This window comes from Drosophila mauritiana, chromosome 2L (assembly GCF_004382145.1).
Source record: "Drosophila mauritiana strain mau12 chromosome 2L, ASM438214v1, whole genome shotgun sequence".
Taxonomy (NCBI): Eukaryota; Metazoa; Arthropoda; class Insecta; order Diptera; family Drosophilidae; genus Drosophila; species Drosophila mauritiana.
In genome coordinates, this window is record NC_046667.1 from 6608807 (window position 1) to 6626821 (window position 18015).

Below are 18015 nucleotides of genomic sequence, written 5' to 3' on the forward strand. Positions count from 1 at the left end.
TGTCAGTCGGATACGGAGCACACACGGCAACACCTTTGACAGGATTGGGACTCCGACTCCGGTGTCCTTGCGTGCCGACAAAGTTAAGAGACCGCCCATCCTTGTCTACCTTATTTGCATTGCATTAAAAAACCGACTGGTATTGGGATTGCCAACACAGTTGTTCCTGCAACTGGGGCGGTAATTAATTTCGGTGGGGCGGGATGATGTATTCGGATCGGGTGGGCATAACCTGGTAATTTGAGGTAATGCGCTAGATTAAGTTTATTTACTTTGAAGGCGGAGCCGGTTAGGAATTACCTCTGATTTGGGTCAGGGAGTTTGACAAGAAGAAAGTGATGCGCTTGAGTTGGTTTTAAAGTGGAAAGTAGGTAAATATCTTTCTGACTTAAAAGCTTTAACTGATTTTATTCGAACTGTAATTATTTTTTATAAGTGTTAAGCGTAAAGAAAAACACTGAGGAGAAAATAAGTTCTAAAAGTCATAAAAATGAACTGGGTTGTAAAATCCTACATCAATATTACGCCTAGACATATAAAAAGTTAGGTATAACTTTAGTTTGCTTTATTCACATTTATTACCAATCTTTCTATTGTAACTAGTTAGTTATCACCTAATCCGCCCCTGTAAAATTGAATGAACTTTCGCCAGGATGCGTTGAACTCAGTGCAAAATCATTCGGTGGCAAACAAACTACAACTGCCAGCCACAAAGATGAAAGCTTTTCCGAAAAGAGCTTTTCTCCAACATGGAATCGGAGAAAGAGAAACCAGGCGAAGAGAGGGCAAATATTTTAAGAGAGTTTTAGCGCCAAGTAACTTTTTTAAAATTTAAAAACTAAACTATAAGCAAATTAAAAATTCGTATTTTTTTACTTTTACAAAAATAGTGTTTTGTAAAATAATAATCATATAGTGATTATATAAATGGGGCTGGAATCAAATGTTTGCTTCAGAAAATGATAGCGTATTGTTTGTGCATCAAGTGAAATAAAGTGCGAACAGTATTCCTTAAGAGCTTAAAAGCTAAAGTTGCCGACGAACGCCTTCGGCTGTCGGTTTTTGCTTTTCCATGCAAATATAAAAACCGAACCGTCTGGGAAATGGGAAATCATTCATAACGGAAAACTCCTGGCGTGCGGACGTGAAAGTGCCGTGATTTCTACGTTGATTTCTGTCGCGTCTTTCGCTGCTTGTGTTTTGTGTATTTTCGCCATTTGCCCACTTATTCTTTGCGCCTATATTGCCCGCTACTTTTGTATCCGTTCGGAAAAACAAAAAGAAAATCGTGGCGAGCAAACAAGTCAACTAAAATATCCCATTCATCTTGTTCTGCCAACTTATTTCTAATTGTGAAGCAACCTTGAATTTCCAACTCGCGCTGGAAATTGCTAAACAAAAACAGCGCGCAAAATCTATTGTTTACCGAAAACTAGTCAATTACCAGCGATTTTCGCCTATTGCAATGTGACTTTCCAAGTGTGATCGCAGCTTTTTTGACGTTTTGTTTGGCCAAGAGGACACTTTCAAATATCGGTTACTAACGGTATTCAATAAACGGGCTTAATAAGTGCATTAGAGGATTACGGATCTGGGATTACACTGATCAGGAAAAGCAAATCTTCTGAAATGGGCACTATCGGTGAGTAATTCTATTTCTCTCTCGTTGCTTTTTCCTAATTTCAGTCATAAATTCAAGAAAAATTTCAAACAAAACTCTGTTATCATCATGAAATTCTAACATATTTAAGTGCCGAATTTATAATTTGCTTATAATCTCAAATTCAAATGTATGCGACCCATGAGTTTATATGGTTTGGTTGCTTTGCTTAAATTAATTATACTTCGTTTGCTGATCCAAGACTATCATTAAAATAGTTTTCCCTGTTTGAGCTCGTATCTTTTTCCCGGAATGTCTCATTTTCCCACCGCTCCCCAAAAGGCCAAGTGATTCTCGGAATGGTTCTTCATTTGAGTGCTGTAATTGCTAGTGGTTATCCAACAGTTGCCTGCCATCCATTCCGATTATCCTTTGTTTGGCCAGGACAACTCCACACGAGCCGAGCTCAGTGGTGACCCAACACTGTGTTTATGTAAATAATCCTTTTCAGAGAGCTCACGCAACACGAGCGAGATTCTTTTCAATCAAATAGGATGTGGATGTCCGCTCCCTTGCCAACGCCTCGCTCATTTCCATTTTCGTCCTGCTGCTTCGCTGCGCTGCTTGCTTTTCAATTATCCTGGCTAAAAATAAACCGAGACAGCCCACATGGAATACCCAACCACTTGGACCGGCTTTCAACACCAGCCCAAAAGGAAAAATTTTATATGTATTTGTCGCAGCGTTGGCATTTTCTTGCTCCTGATCTTCCATATTAGCAAATAAACCTTTCGAGTGAAGCGAATTCCAACCGGCGTGCGCGACTGTCTGTATGCAACTGATCGTATTTTCTACGCATCGATCTATCCTTTACACACGCTAGCTGGACTACACTTGGCGACAGCGCGACAACGCTGTCGCCTCACTCGTAACGGTACTTTGGCGCCAGTCATATTCTACGTTGTAGTCAAATTCTAAGAATGTCCTCACAATATACCAAGCTCATTGCGCAGCTGTGTCTTGCAAGCACAGTGGTCAAACCATGCTAATAATATGACCGTCACGTACAGTGGTCAAAATACATTCGTAATGCGACACGGCCTTCCTGACATAACACACGTCCTCGTGTGTTGTCTTAAATCTACCACATACAGAGGTGGTCAAAAGTATTTACACAACGAGCTTTTTTTTCAATTAGTTGACAATTGAAAAAAAAGCTCGTTGTGTAAATACTTTTGACCACCTCTGTAAGTAATAACACTTCAGGATTCAAAGACTCTCTGGATATTTCAAAGAATTATTTCCATTCAATCCTTTTCTGATTCAAATTAGTTTCAACTTTAGTCTTATCATAACATGACTAAATTACTTAAATTTTCGTAACACAACTCAAATTTAACAAATCATACCACTCGTGTAATTCCTTTAACACATTTTTCTCTTAATCTTTCAAATCAAACATATTTTGTAGTTCCTTTTACAAATAATTAACTTATCTTTTGTGTAGTTCCTTTTACACATAATAAACCTATCTTTAGTGTAGTTCCTTTTACACATAATTAACTTATATTTTGTGTAGTTCCTTTTACACAAACTGAACTTATATTTTGTGTAGTTCCTTTTACACAAACTGAACTTATATTTTGTGTAGTTCCTTTTACACAAACTGAACTTATATTTTGTGTAGTTCCTTTTACACAAACTGAACTTATATTTTGTGTAGTTCCTTTTACACAAACGACCCCCGCCATAACAAGTCTCTTCTGCTATGGTGCGGTCTTCAGTTTCTCTATTATGTCACACTGTCAGGCTCTTGCTGCACTCCTTGCAACGATCTCACGCATCCTCATGCGTCATGGTCCCTCCGGACCCTCATAGCTGTAGCCTTGTGAATACTTAACTCAGAGTCTATGGTCTCTACGAGTGCCTCAGTCGGCGATCTCTCGCAGTGGTCTCTACGAGTGCCTCAGTCGGCGATCTCTCACATTGATCTCTACGAGTGCCTCAGTCGGCGATCTCTCACATTGATCTCTACGAGTGCCTCAGTCGGCGATCTCTCGCATTGGTCTGCGTCTACCTCAACAGGCATCGACCATAACTATTCGTGGGCCTACTATACGTTCTCTTGCTTGTCAAAGATCTCAACACATATCGGTCACCATCAAGCTTTTCCGCCATTACATATGGCCCCAAACCTTGGGTTTAGCTTTGTTTGATGCCACTCTTCACTCTTGAGCAAGACATGGTCGCCCTTATTTCTTATATTGAATCTTTTTTTATTTATGAAATTAAAATTACAAATCTTTACGTAGCTAGAACTTGCCACTCATAAGCACAGCACTACTAATTCATCTTTCCATGAGCACATCCGCTAATCCCTCTTTCCATAAGGAATCAAAAAAAGTATGGAACGGACTCACCGGTTGAACTTCACAATATTCCTGATGGTGGAGCTACAGTACAGATGTCAACACGTTTCTCGGTTACTTGGTCGTTTCCTCGTGATCGTCCTTTTTGACAGGCGGATGCGAAGTGCCCAAACTCGTCGCATTTGAAACATTTGACTGTTGATCCCTGCGTTGAACTTCCGTTGTGACATTGATTTTGTGACCTCTGCCGAGCACGACATTCAGCATATTTATGTCCAGTCTTTCCGCAATAATTGCATTCCACTTGAGAGAGATACTTAGACTTTTTACGCTCCTGGTCTGTTGTAGATGCGTCGTCATCAAGGTTCCGTTTTTTAAAAGTGTGCGCTTGTAGTTGTTGTTGCATGTCATTTCGAGTTTTAATATTGTTTGTAAAAACCCAGCGCGACAATTTGTCATCAATTTGTGCCATGTGAGCCAGAGTAAGTGAAACCGCAATTTCCTCCAGATCAATAGATTTAAATTTGGACATAAGTAAGGTGACGATTCGGCTTCCATATTCGGTGTAACTTTCTCCAGATTTTGGTCGCCCGTTCAAAATTTTCATCAGTGTGGCTGCAGACGTTTCGATGCCGACGAAGCGTTGAACGAAGAGTTCTTTAAATTGTGGCCATGTGATGCCAGCAAAGCATATTTGGGACAGCCATTGTGATGCACTTCCCTCTAGCGCCTTACTTAAAGTTATCATCAGGCTGCTACCTTCGGGCATTTTATCAGCAAAAATAAGATCCACTGTTGTACACCAAGCGGAGGCATCTGCACCAGCTCCCTCAGGATGAAACTTTGGGAGAGTTATGTATATGTTTTCCCTTTTCATCAGTTGCCGATGCCTTTGGTGTCTGCATATTTTTGATGATCTCCATTAGGTTGTTGTTTTGCACTTGTAAAGCTGCCAGGTATGCATCGGTGATATTTGTAGGCAAAGCAGATCCCACTTCTGATGTCGCAGCGTTGGCATTTTCTTGCTCCTGATCTTCCATATTAGCAAATAAACCTTTCGAGTGAAGCGAATTCCAACCGGCGTGCGCGACTGTCTGTATGCAACTGATCGTATTTTCTACGCATCGATCTATCCTTTACACACGCTAGCTGGACTACACTTGGCGACAGCGCGACAACGCTGTCGCCTCACTCGTAACGGTACTTTGGCGCCAGTCATATTCTACGTTGTAGTCAAATTCTAAGAATGTCCTCACAATATACCAAGCTCATTGCGCAGCTGTGTCTTGCAAGCACAGTGGTCAAACCATGCTAATAATATGACCGTCACGTACAGTGGTCAAAATACATTCGTAATGCGACATATTTATATGTATATATAAAGAGCGAGAAGAAAAGCACAGCAAGCGACAAATGACAACGACGTCATTATCATAAACATGGTCTACCCGCGAAAATGTCATGAATTTTGTTTATCCAAAATGTATAAAATAAACTAGGCGGCTGGGGATAGACCCTAAACTCATAATCGAATGACGCACGAGCCTCTGATTTTCATCGCCCATATTAAAATGAGCATACATACGAACAAGTATGCGGCTGTGGCAGCCGGTCATTAGCCAGGTGGTTCTCGTATCCTTCGTATCCTTGGTATCCTTACAATTCACAATCCTTTGGGGGCCGCCCACAAATGCGCTCTGATTGCCATCTCGGTGGGGCAGAGACGGGCTCTTCTGCCTCAATGGGTTCATTGTGATGAGCCCCACACGACAGTTGCATACTCAAGTGCCACCTGCGGTCCTTTTGAATGCCATCCTCGGGATGTGACTTGTGCCTGACCGAATCGCATTTAACACGCTTCAGCTCAGCTCGTGAAACATCCTCGAACAAGTTTTCTTGCTGGCGCTGCTGAAAGTTCAGGGGTGAATAAAACCATTGATAACAGAAGTGACCCTGCATTCATGGCCCTGCAACATATTATGCCCATGACAGTGTGGCCATTGAATAAAGGTCAATTTCGCAATGTCTCTGGGCCCTCATGTCAATTTAACTTTTCAATTGCAGATTAGCTCAAATCGGGTTCTTTATATTACATTAGTAGACAGGGTTGCATTTAGAGTGGATAACGGTATTATAACAGGATTATATGGGTGAGGTACTGAGAGCCCTACTGCAAGATAAACAACTTCATCTTGCAGGAATTGGAGCGCCTCCAACCTGCTGTCCCGCTATAAGAGGCACATGTGGGGGAAACCGAGCTAGCATCACCACAAGGGCTTCTGTTTATTGGGAGCAGAGCCCCACAAATGTTAATGGGACGCTCATTAATATTGATTAGTTGTTTTAGGCAGCCAATAAATCGAATTTCAGTCAATAGGGCTTCTTATTTATTGCACATTTTGGCTTGATTAGATGCGACTGACATACTTTAAATTTGCTATGTTTTGGTGTGAACACTTCAGCTTCAAGATGGGGCAGGTTGGTATGGGGTACATGCACTTGCAGTAGACAAATTGATTGTTAAGATACTCCTCAAACTCCTCCATGGCGGATTCGTTTTGGAGCAGATCCCGGTACTCCTCGACACTCTCCAGATTCACGGGATCCAGCTGATGCATGAAGCACTTGAGCTTCAGCACCGTTGCATACAAATAGTTGAAAATGTCGACGGCCATGATCTTGTGGTACCTGATGCTTCTATGATGGCTATCACCCATGATGAAGGGCGTTTCCTGGGCCTTGTCCAGCCGTTCGTAGGCGGCATAGAACTCCTTGCACTGCTGATTGATTTCCAACAGGGTGTTTTTCATTTTGTTGCTACAAGAAGAGTGTCATGTTAATCATTTCGCAAACCAAGTGGTATGCAACTCACTTTGAAGCTCGCAGGACTTCCAATTTTTCCTCATACTCGTTGATAATGGCCTCCTCGGTGGACAAGGTGTACACTTCGGGATAGCGGCAGCTCTGCTCTGAACTGATCAGGATCAGATATCGCTGGGTTAGCAGCCATATCCGTTCAACCAGTATCTTTTGGGCCTTCATTTCGCACTTGTATAGATTGTAGTATTCCTTATACCGCATCTCCAGCTTGATAAGGAGCCCCAGAACTTCTGCCTCAATCCCGTAGTGCTTCTTGAGCTGCTTGGTTAGATGCGGCTCCTCATCCTCCACCTTGTTTGGTCTGTTATCCGATCTGCGCTCCAACTTGTACGCCACTATGGGTTCCAACAACAATTCAACTCTGTGTTCCATTTTGTTTATAGACAACGTGTGTGTAGGGTGTGTGTGTGTGCTAACTGCCTGACTGTCTAAGAAAATCGTCTAGATGTTTATGTAAAATGGATCTGCCTTCAAGGCAGACTAGATGATTTAGTCTGGGCTAATACTACCCATCAATTTGGGTGCTCATCTCTTTCGTCAGTGGCCTATTAGATCTCTAAGGTTGAACCAATTTGTTTGGCATCGGTCGAATGGAAATCCTCTGAGTACTGACGAAAAATCACTTTTAATTAAGATCAGATGAAAAGATGAAGATTTATATTTCACTTGGGCCAATTTAAAAAAGATTTGTCTGCCAAAAACATGTACGTAAAAAAGAAATCAGCTCCGCAATCGATGAATAGCATGTGATAGTTAGATATAAATATACAAAATATAATATTTAAACGATTGAAATCAGTCGGGCGGCAAAAAAGAGCTTTGATTGATTCGATTTTCGAGCACTTTCGGCATTCGTATGCATTGGAACGGAAATCAAATTAGCCAAATACTACAGTGCTGCTGATTTTTCCGAGAGCCCACCAACTTATACAATGTACACACAGGAAAATCCGTTGGCATACATATATGTATTTCATGTTAAATGCGTAATTTTTCCGTATTCCTATTTCGTTGGGCATCATCATTAATGAAGTGCGAAGCCAATTGCCGCCAGTGGAACATTTAATATATCTGTTGCGATATGAGGGAAATTCGAACTCGCGCAAACATTGCTCATATCCAAACGATTTTTCAATATCACTCAAATAAACAAAAGGAAAATGCGAGTGCAGAGTGCGGAAAGTGTGCGCGTATTTAATGCGCCCTAATTGGAAAATTGTGTCGGAAATATTGACGGCTGTCAAATGTAAATGGTAAGGCGAAAGGTAAATGTTTAAAAATATCATCAAGTGAAATGCTATAGCCACAATGATCGTTCAAAAACCTCACAATCTGGCTACTGCAATACTCAAATTTTGTCTTGAAACATTACATTTTTCTTCTCAAAGAAAAAGAGTTGTGAAAGGAAATATTAAAAGAAATGTTCAACAAAATATCCACATTTCGCACATCACGACTGAGCGTTGTTTACGATTTCGGAATTTTTAATTGCCACAGCGGCACACGCGGCGTATGCGCGATGTCTTCTTCGGTGTAATGTGTTTAGGCTATTTTGGACCAGACAAGTGCTTCTTGTGCGCCCTCAAGATGTGTTTTCTCAACACCAAATTGTTAATGTGCAATTAATTCTGGCGAGAGGTTGCAAAATATTTTTGATTGTGTTCAATTAAGAGGCGAAGGTGCAATGAACCTTTCGAGATAATTGAAAAAAGGGAAAAAAATAATGCAGTATTCGTTGTGTGGGTAAATTTGAAAAATGTATCGTTTTGGGTGTGTTTTTTCTAGTTCTTTACACTAAGTGGGCTAAACAAATTAAGAATATTAGTCAGGACAATTGGCTAATATTATTCAAATGACACTAAGCTTTAACACACTACTTTAATTACTTTACCATTTTGAAAATAATTTCTTATTACAATATGCACTTCATAATGCATCGCAGTGCTCTAGTGTGTTTTATATCATTCCTGCCATCCGCATCTTTCGCTTTCTACGCGTTGAGCCGTGGGACAAGGTCGTGCCGTCTGCTGTCGGCTGCTAGAAATATTATGGCTAACCGAGAGATAAAGTATATATGTATCTATGTATCTGTATCTGTATCGGTAGCTGTGCCGCACTGCACAGGTCTTTGCGGCCCACTGAGTCTGTGCCCCGTGCGTTTGTGACGCGCTTTTTGCCATTGACACGCAATAAAAATATGTGCTCGAAAATTTTAAAAACTCATAATAATCACATTAAAGATTCGATGGTATGTATATATATAGGGTATCTGCTGTTAGTAATGTAAACGATAGTATAATATAAATATACGATATATTGATGATTGAAATATAATTATTTAATGTGAACACAAGTGAACTTCCGAATTAGAAGTAAATGCGAAAGAAGTCCAGCACGAACATATTGCACAGCGGACAGTAATGCAATTGATCCAATGCGGTGGTCAGGCATTCCTTGCAGAAGATGTGGCCGCACGTGGTGGTCACCGGCTGATCGAGAAGACTCTTGCAAATGGGGCAAAGGTAGTAGCCATTGTTGCTATCGGATAGGAGCCTCACGACTGGCCGTTCCTCATCAGTTGTGGTCAAGTCAATGGTATCCAGCGGCATGATTCCGTCGCCTGCTCGACGCAGTCCCTCCATTTTCAGTGGCTTCCAGTGCAACAGACTGAGCCAGGATGGAAACATTTGTTCACTTTTTGCAAATGTGCTTATACTTACGATAAGCAATATAAGACTGAATTGGAACGCAAAGGTTGCTTGAAGTCTAAAACTTTCACTTTAACATTCCGAAATTTAATAACTTCAAGTAGTGGTGGGACTAGATATCTTTGAGATTTAAAATTTACAAATATAAACAATGGCAGAGTCCAAAAATACTGTGCGATTGCTTTTTAAAAAAGAGAAAGCAAAGTGAAATGCGTGGGGGAAAAGCGGTGAACGCTTTTCTTCTCATCTTCTGTTTTCCTGACGCCGAAGAAAGCATTTTTATTTAAATTCGTATGAATATACGTACGGGCATATACGTGTGTAGTATTTAATAAATTATTAATTTTTGCTACGCTCTTGCCGCTCAAACATCACATGAATCGTCTATTTGGTCGGGCCAATAAATGTCTCTTATATAAATGGAAAATATTTACGCAGATTGAGCTTTATATGTGTGTGTGTCATCAAAAATAATATTTCTAATATTTCGATTGAACATTCATATTATTTCTCTAATTAATGTCTTTTTCTTGGGAATATTATTGGATCACGGCTTATTTTGGAACGCGTGCTACCTTTGCAAATTTTTTTTGACATTTTGAAAGCAATCCACTTGGGTCAGTGGTTCAAAAACCACTTGAAAATAAGTCGGTTTCAACCAGTTTTCGAATATAGTCTAGACGCTGTTTTTTGTTTATACTAGATACACGTGATAATGTTTTCGACATTGGGCTTTCTCTTGAAATGCTTTTGTTATTGTCCCCGCCAGTCTAGAAAATGTTCTTTCACTTTTATTTTACTGCTATGTTTATTCGCATTAAGTAAATGCGACTTTTGAGCGCATAAAATGACAATTTGTTTGTTTACCTACGCGAATTGCAATCATAAGCCACTTATTGTGATGATGATTGCGTATTGATTTATAAAATTCGAAATATTAAAGCCACTTAATCAATCTTTTGCTCTGCGATTTATTGCTCTATTCTAAGGATAAACAAATCAAATGGCAGGCAATTGATCGCTGAACAATTGTGCAGACCAAATTCAATGGACTTCCTTTGCTAATATCCGCTTCCTGAAAGCGAAAAAAACTCGACTAATTATTTCACTCATCGCAACTTAAAGTTGACGTCAGGTGCCGCGGCCGACAGAATTTTCCTCATTTAGCTTGCAGTGCAAATATTATTATTAGCATTACTTACAATTATTTACGAGCGTTTTCAGTGTTCCGCGAACACATATTACAGACCCAAGACCACATGAGAGATATTAAACAGCAATTGTTTGGCCAGCAGTATTTTACCATTTCCACAAGTACTAAGCTTCATCTTTGGATCGTTTTTTTTTTCAATAAATGGCCCACTTAATATATTTAATATGTATATCCTAACCTTCGGCGCGGGCAAACTATACAGATATTATTTATTGGGTCTGCTCCATTGCACATTATTCATTTCGGAAAATTCCTGCAAAGACTTTGCCATCGATCTACTAGAGCTGTGATAAATGATTTTACGTAGGCAATTGCCTTGACCTTACCTTGAAAACTGTCAGCTACATGAATTTTTTACACGATCTGCTCAGTTTTTTTTTTCCATTCATTTTCGTTTGCGCGTAATTACAAATTTGTTCGCCACACAGGAGGCTATTTATAAGCATTTTACTCTCGCATTTAATGCGAAATAAAGGCGAGCAAATTAAATAAATCGTAAAGGCGGAACTATTAAAATAAATTATGAAAACAGTGCAGTGGGCGGCGACTTGCGGCACTCACTGTGCGCCCTGGCCCCAAAAGTTCCCTTTCACCTCTTTCACCCACAAATGCACCATTTTAACCCTGGCATGCGAACCACTCAAGCGCCACTCAGCGTGAAGGTGTTGCTGAAGGAGCCGCCTGTCTCTGCCTTGATCCTTGCATCCTGGCCAGCACCTCGGCATCATCACTTGCCATCTGCCGCTCGTGATGGTCATGTGCGCAAATCTCCAAGAGCAGCTGCCTCCGGTTGGTTTCGTGGTACTCTAGAGTGCTGTCATATATCAATGTTTTTCGTGGACTGGGCGGGAGGGGCGTGTACACGCCTACTTTTCTAAAAATATGCTCCGTGGCCAAGAGATAGGGTGAAAGCGAATTGAATGGATTTAAACGTGTTTAATAAATACGAAAAAAGAAAATATACAAAATTCGCATTATTCGAATGCTCTCGCGTATCAAAACTCATTCGTTGCCTAAGACGTAGGATCCAGACATAAAAAAGATCTCTTAATATTATTTATTTAATTTCGGGTTTTGTTGTTTCGCCGTTATACATTAAACACCTACTATATGTATTTAATTTTATTTCTTTCTGTTTATTTTGGTTTTTGTTGCCTTTGGTCTGGCTTGTGGGCGCAGCGGAAATTTTCTTTCAAGTCGTTAATTTTTATTGAATTGTTGTATAATATGTTATATTCTGCTTACGAAAACTTGTTCGACAGGGAGTGGAGCAAGTGTTGGACAAGCCTGAAAATAAATATTCGGAATTTTACCAAAACACCGCATACAAAGTAATTGGATTATTCATTCGTTAGCCAAAATGTTGGCGATTAACGGCTTCCTCTTTAGCTAATTTATAAATAATAAATTCATTCCTTCTGTATTAATTATTTGCATCTTTAAAAGCGGAAAAGAAGAAAACTCCAAGAACTGCCTCATTGCTTTTTATCCCTTCTAGTACTTACAAAAAATACAACAAAAATTACATCTTCTGAATTGTAATTGAACTATCTTGACCCAATTTCAAGTGCTGTTGTAAACAGCCATTAGGTATACTAAAAAGTACGCAGATATAAATAGAGATTGGATTGAATTTTCCATGGGAAACGGAAGCGCGGCAGCAGATTGTCGTAGGTCCCCCAACCCTATGGACTTTCCGACTTTTCCCAGTTGCCGTAGGTCCTGAAAATCAACTGAAGTTTTTCCGCCCACATCAAAGTGCGGGGCATTAAGCGAACCAGTTGCGTTGATTGGGCAATCAGATTGGATCAATTGTTTTAAATACTCGATATGGGGCGGCCTGAACAGCTGGGGGGATTGTCCGGTCGATGGTCCCTAGTCAGTGGTCTCCGGTCTCTAGTCTCTGGTTTGTGGTCTCCAGACTGCCGACGCCTGGCCCGGGCAATTCATCATGGCTGGCTGGATTGGCGCTGGTCTAAAAGTGTTTGCGTTTATTTTGTAATAATAGGCAACTTACAATCCGATGGAGACCCAGAGGCAGCCTCGTCGGCCCGTGAGTGGGGCTATATCTGTGCCTGTATGTGGCACGCCGACCGACAACGACTTGCCGATTGACGTCAGCAATGCCCCCAAAGTCGCGCACGGTGTCGGGCGGGTTGCCAAGCAGGCGGGAACCGGGACACCAGTCGCTGGTGGAGACCGTCGACCGTTGTGGATGCGGGGTAGGGGGCTAGGTGGGCATGGGGGGCTCGAGGATTGGCGGGTATGGGTACGGCATTTTGTCAGTCACTCATACGAGAGTTGGATGCTGTTGGATGCCGGGCTCATCTGTTCTGCTCTTCGCCCAAGGCGAGCGTATTGATTCTCTGGAAGCCCTCGAGTGCTTAAGAGCTTCAGACGCTGTCTTTATCATTAAACAAAAAGTTATTAAATACAATATGAACAATTCCTGGGAACAGAAAGCTAATTATTATTATTATTATTATTATTATTATATTTCATAGACTTATGCTTATGAGTACATGCAAGCTTCGTGTTACATGTGAATACGTAACAGAAGGATCACAAGGACATAAAAACTTAGCATACGATATGATTTGATTATGATATAATATGAAACATATATACAATATAACTTGCTGAGTGCATTGGCAAGTCGCCTATAATGCTGCCCAATATTTTTCCTTTGGCAGGTCGCGTCTCCTGGCGCCTTTGTTGCAATTGCATTTCACATTTCAGTGCGGGACGACCGTTCACATGGATGTTTGTTTATTTTGAGCCACTGTTTACACGACTCCCCTTTGCCGGCAGATGATTTTCACGGAAATTCTGACTTCCACTATATATTTAGCCCAGCGAAATGCATCTGCGGGATTGCCTGCTGACCCTTTTTTTTGGCTCATTTGTTTGTTCGGCTATTTTTGGGCGTGCAAAGTGTTTCTGCCGCAATGAGAATATCAAGATGAAATGGCCATATCATTTGGATTGAGTGCGTCAGGAGGCGGTCCGAATGTCGGTGGGAAAGTGAAAGTTTGATTTATGGGCACACGCAGGTCGCCGAGACTTTCGTTCGTCTGTTTGATGGTTTCGTACCACTTATAATTAGTCTTACCATATCTTTTAGTTTAGTTTAGTTATCGCTTTTGAGGGATCTCTCTGCGGTTGGACATTAGCCAATTACCTCTGGAACGGAAATAGAAACTGATAGAAAAAAAACCGAAAGAATCGCCCAAAACTTAGACTTGTTGCTGCCAGAAAGCACTCTTCAATCTAATGGGTCTACTTTTTTTGGGGGTTAATGGGGTACAGAAGACAGCATACTTGACCCCACATAATAGATTCTACTTCCTGTTACAATAATTCAGCAAAAATGCTATATCTTTCGATGAAGAAGATATAAGATGCAAACCTTTACTCAATAAAAAGTCAAAACTCATAAAATATCTTTATTTATATTATTATATTAATTTCCATTCCTCTGTAAATGTTTCAGGACTTGTCTCTTATAGATTTGCCAAATTAAGCAGCTCATTTAATATTGTAAATCAGGCATATTTAACAAAATGTCCCGTAACTATTTATACTTGGTCTTCACAGCAGTACTGAAGCATATATTTGGACCCACCTTGAATGGCGTTCATAAATTTCTCGACCAAAAATGCATTTCTCGCATGCCTTAGCCCAAAGTATTTTCCGCCAGCGCCTGATAGTAATTTGTCTTATTTTCAAATAGATGTAATTACTAATTCGGTGATTCTCCGCGTGACACCAAATGAAATACGAGGAAGAGTCACGATTTTGATCGTTTAGAGTATATATGAAAATTGTGAACAAAAACAAATCAAGCGAATCACATCACGCCCTATAAATGTTTTGATATTCCAGCTAACGCATTCTATATGCAATGGATGTGTGTCTGTCCGAGTCCCATTCGGCTGCAAATCAAATGATTTTCCGCGATTTCCCCGACTATAAATGATAGCCAGTGGAGGTGGGAGTGTTGCGGCTGGCACTACGCAGATTGCGGATACCAAAAATCGGAGCAATCGTCTGCAGTGACTAACTGCTGACGTCTTTGCCGCCCGGCCCGTATATATCTGTATCTGTATCTATATCTATCTATCTATATAACTCACATCGAAGACAGTCCAGCCCAGCCCAGCCCGCCCATCTACGCAAATTCTGCACTAACTTTGTCACAGACAATTTGGCGACGACATCGTCTATTTCTCAGTCTTGGTCTTGGTCGTGGGCGTGGGCGTACTCCTTCTCGTTATGGAGGAGGGCTGTAAAACGCTTTTCTATGTTCCGCTGCCCGATAAATTAATAATTCGCATTGTGGAACAACAAATGGACACATAAAAGCAACCGGAGGAGCACATCAAACGCTGGCAGTAAATCATAGAAGCCAAGTGAACAAAAATAAATCCAATTAAAGATGCTCAGAGTGACACAACATTGTGTTTAATTTGTGGTTAGTTAAGTTGAGGTGTGAATGCGTATAAGGTGTTGCCATGGGCGGGAGACTCAATTATATTTTGATTGAGGCCTGATAATGACGTATCTATTATGGTTTTCTAACCTTGAGATTACGTAGTCAACCCACATTTATTAGATATCGTCTTAGACTAGCGAAATCATTATAGGTTAATAATCATATATTTAAACAAAAAAATGTATAATGAACCCAGTTTTGTTAAACAAATTTCTTCGTTTTCTTCTTGATCTTGCAGAGAAACGCTCATTCTCCTTCCGGCTGCGTCGATCCTTCGGCGACGGTGGCAGCACCAACAGCCGCAACAGCAACAACAACAGCAGCACCTGCACCAACCACAACAACCAGAAGCGATGCAGCACTCCGCTGACGCCGACGAGCACCAGCACAGGGCGACTGGAGGTGCCTGGAGCGGCCAGCGTGAGCCGCCGGAGCAGCATCTACAAGAAGCCGGACAAGAACGACGGCGGGCAGATCCATCTCATTCCGGACGTGGAGCTGCCGCTGATGACCTTCGCCGACCAGTACAACATCGAGAAGACGCTGGCCGAGGGCTGCTTCGCCAAGATACTGCTGTGCCGGCACAGACCCACCAATACGCTGGTGGTGCTGAAGGCGGTGCACGCCGAGCTGACCACGATCAAGGAGTTCCAGAAGGAGTTCCACTACAACTACGAGCTGTCGCATCACCATCACATACTGAGCGCCTATGCGGTGGCCTTTCAGACAATGGACTACTACGTGTTCGCCATGGAGCACGCCCCCTACGGCGATCTGGCCTCCAACATCGGACCCAACGGCCTGCACGAGAACGCCTGCAAACTGATCTCGGAGCAGCTGAGCTCCGCCCTCGGCTTCATGCACTCCAAGAGCCTGGTGCATCGCGACCTGAAGATCGAGAATATCCTGGTCTTCACGCCGGACTTTACGCGCGTGAAGCTGTGCGACTTCGGGGCCACCACGAAGAAGGGTTTGCTGGTGCACAAGGTGAAGCACACGTGGACCAGCTGCGTGCCGCCGGAGCAGCTGGAGCTGATCAAGAACGAGCGCTTCCAGTGCCTGCCCGTCAGCGATTCCTGGCAGTTCGGCATCCTGCTGTACAACATCCTCACGGGCAATCCTCCATGGCAGTCCGCCGATTGGGTGAAGGACCAGTCCTATGCCAACTTCATGAAGTACGAGCAGCGCAAGACCACCAAGGTGCCGGACAATTTCCGGCGCTTCTCGCCCCGGCTTATGCGCTGCTTCCGAAAGTATCTGAGCCACGATCCCGAGGACCGCTGCAAGATCACCGAGGTGGCCAAGTACATGAAGGACCGCTGGGTGGAGTGCCGCATCTCCACCTCCAAGTCGGCCACCCTCATCTCGCCCACCAATCACGACCAGGACTCCTGCATATACCTCAACCAGCGGGAGGGTCGTCTCTCCGGGGATGAGAACAAGCTGCGCTTCAAGCGAATGATGTCCACCTACGGCCTGGACATACCCATCGACCAGGCGATGGTGCGGCGGCGGGTATGGGACTGGCTCTCCACCTGCGACGCCAACTTTGATCCGGACGTGGAGAGTCTGCACGCACTTGACCTGTTGCAGTAGAGTAAGATAAATCACCAGCTAAGAAATCCCCCGAGAAACCGGAAAACATAAATATCCTTAGAAACATTTTTGGATTTTTCCAAAGATTTTTGAAAACAAAAAACAATGAAATCGCTGTGTAAATAAGACGATATCGCCCAATTAGAAAGCGGAACCGGGATGTATATCATCATCCCGAACGGAAACAGTTTGAATTTGTGGATCTATAAGATCGTTTTTGTAGAGCAGAGAAGTCACTTCTCGACGGTTTTTTCTGTTGTTCTGCGAGTGCAAAATGCCAGAACTGAAATTAAGTATAACTTTATATAGATGAATTTTGGTAAAACTAAGTAGTAAGAATTTATAGGATAATAAATCCCGGTATAAGATTAAAAAAAAACACGTCAACGGATAACTTTCCAGTAGTGTTACCCTCCTAGTCTTCCGCTCGATGATTTTCGTAATACTCTCTATGTGTGTGTGTATGAATGTAGTTTTTTAAGTGTACTATAATGTGTGATTTTCGCGTTACTTACTTTATGTGTCGGGATACAAACTACTGCAATTATCTAGAAATATACCATAAAGATATATGAGGAGTGCCCTTTGGCGCATTCACGACCAATTACTAGACGGCTAAGATTTGTTTTATATCTGTCATAGACTAGATCTGTATTTATGTAGTTATCCTTATAATGATCCCACACTGAAACGATTTTGTACATACTATTTAGTTGCATACGACTGTCAAATGATACTTATATGTCTCTTTACCAGTTAATACCCCATGTATACCTATAAAATGCTAAAAATATATAGTGCCATAAACTGAGTTTATTTAAAAAACGATTCTTTCAATACACTCGTTAACTAGTGGAATCCAGTTTCCACAGTTTACCACATGTTCATTAGTAATAATCCCCAGGCGAGATTGGCAAAACAATCAGGGGAATACCGCTTCTGGAGAAGCCACCTACAACTAATGGTAAATATTCGTTATTCGAATTTAAAAATATTTATTGCTGTTTATATCGAGCTGGTTGTTTGGCTAATTACTCTGTGTTGTTCGCGAAGGTCACTCAGATGATTTGCTTCGACATTGAATGTCACGGTTTCCACGGAACAGAAGCCGGTGGAAAACAATCCGGTCGCGTCCAGCGATTGTTTGTCCAGTT

General features: G+C 41.8%; 3 protein-coding genes across 3 annotated transcripts; 1 reads left to right on the forward strand and 2 right to left on the reverse strand.

Annotated features, from left to right (window-relative positions):
• Positions 1-1048: 1048 nt before the first annotated feature.
• Positions 1049-17686, forward strand: LOC117150309 (serine/threonine-protein kinase meng-po). Its single transcript, XM_033317135.1, has 2 exons — positions 1049-1642; positions 15504-17686. The coding sequence occupies exons 1-2, from the start codon at positions 1630-1632 to the stop codon at positions 16859-16861; spliced, it is 1371 nt and encodes a 456-aa protein (XP_033173026.1). The 5' UTR covers positions 1049-1629; the 3' UTR covers positions 16862-17686.
• On the reverse strand, positions 6340-7303 carry LOC117150310. The gene is made up of 2 exons (XM_033317137.1): positions 6842-7303; positions 6340-6786 (listed from the first exon to the last, which is right to left on the reverse strand). The coding sequence occupies exons 1-2, from the start codon at positions 7219-7221 to the stop codon at positions 6378-6380; spliced, it is 789 nt and encodes a 262-aa protein (XP_033173028.1). The 5' UTR covers positions 7222-7303; the 3' UTR covers positions 6340-6377.
• Positions 9142-9585, reverse strand: LOC117150311 (E3 ubiquitin-protein ligase RNF125). Its single transcript, XM_033317138.1, has one exon. It carries the CDS (start codon positions 9534-9536, stop codon positions 9216-9218), a length of 321 nt encoding a protein of 106 aa, XP_033173029.1. The 5' UTR covers positions 9537-9585; the 3' UTR covers positions 9142-9215.
• Positions 17687-18015: the final 329 nt, after the last annotated feature.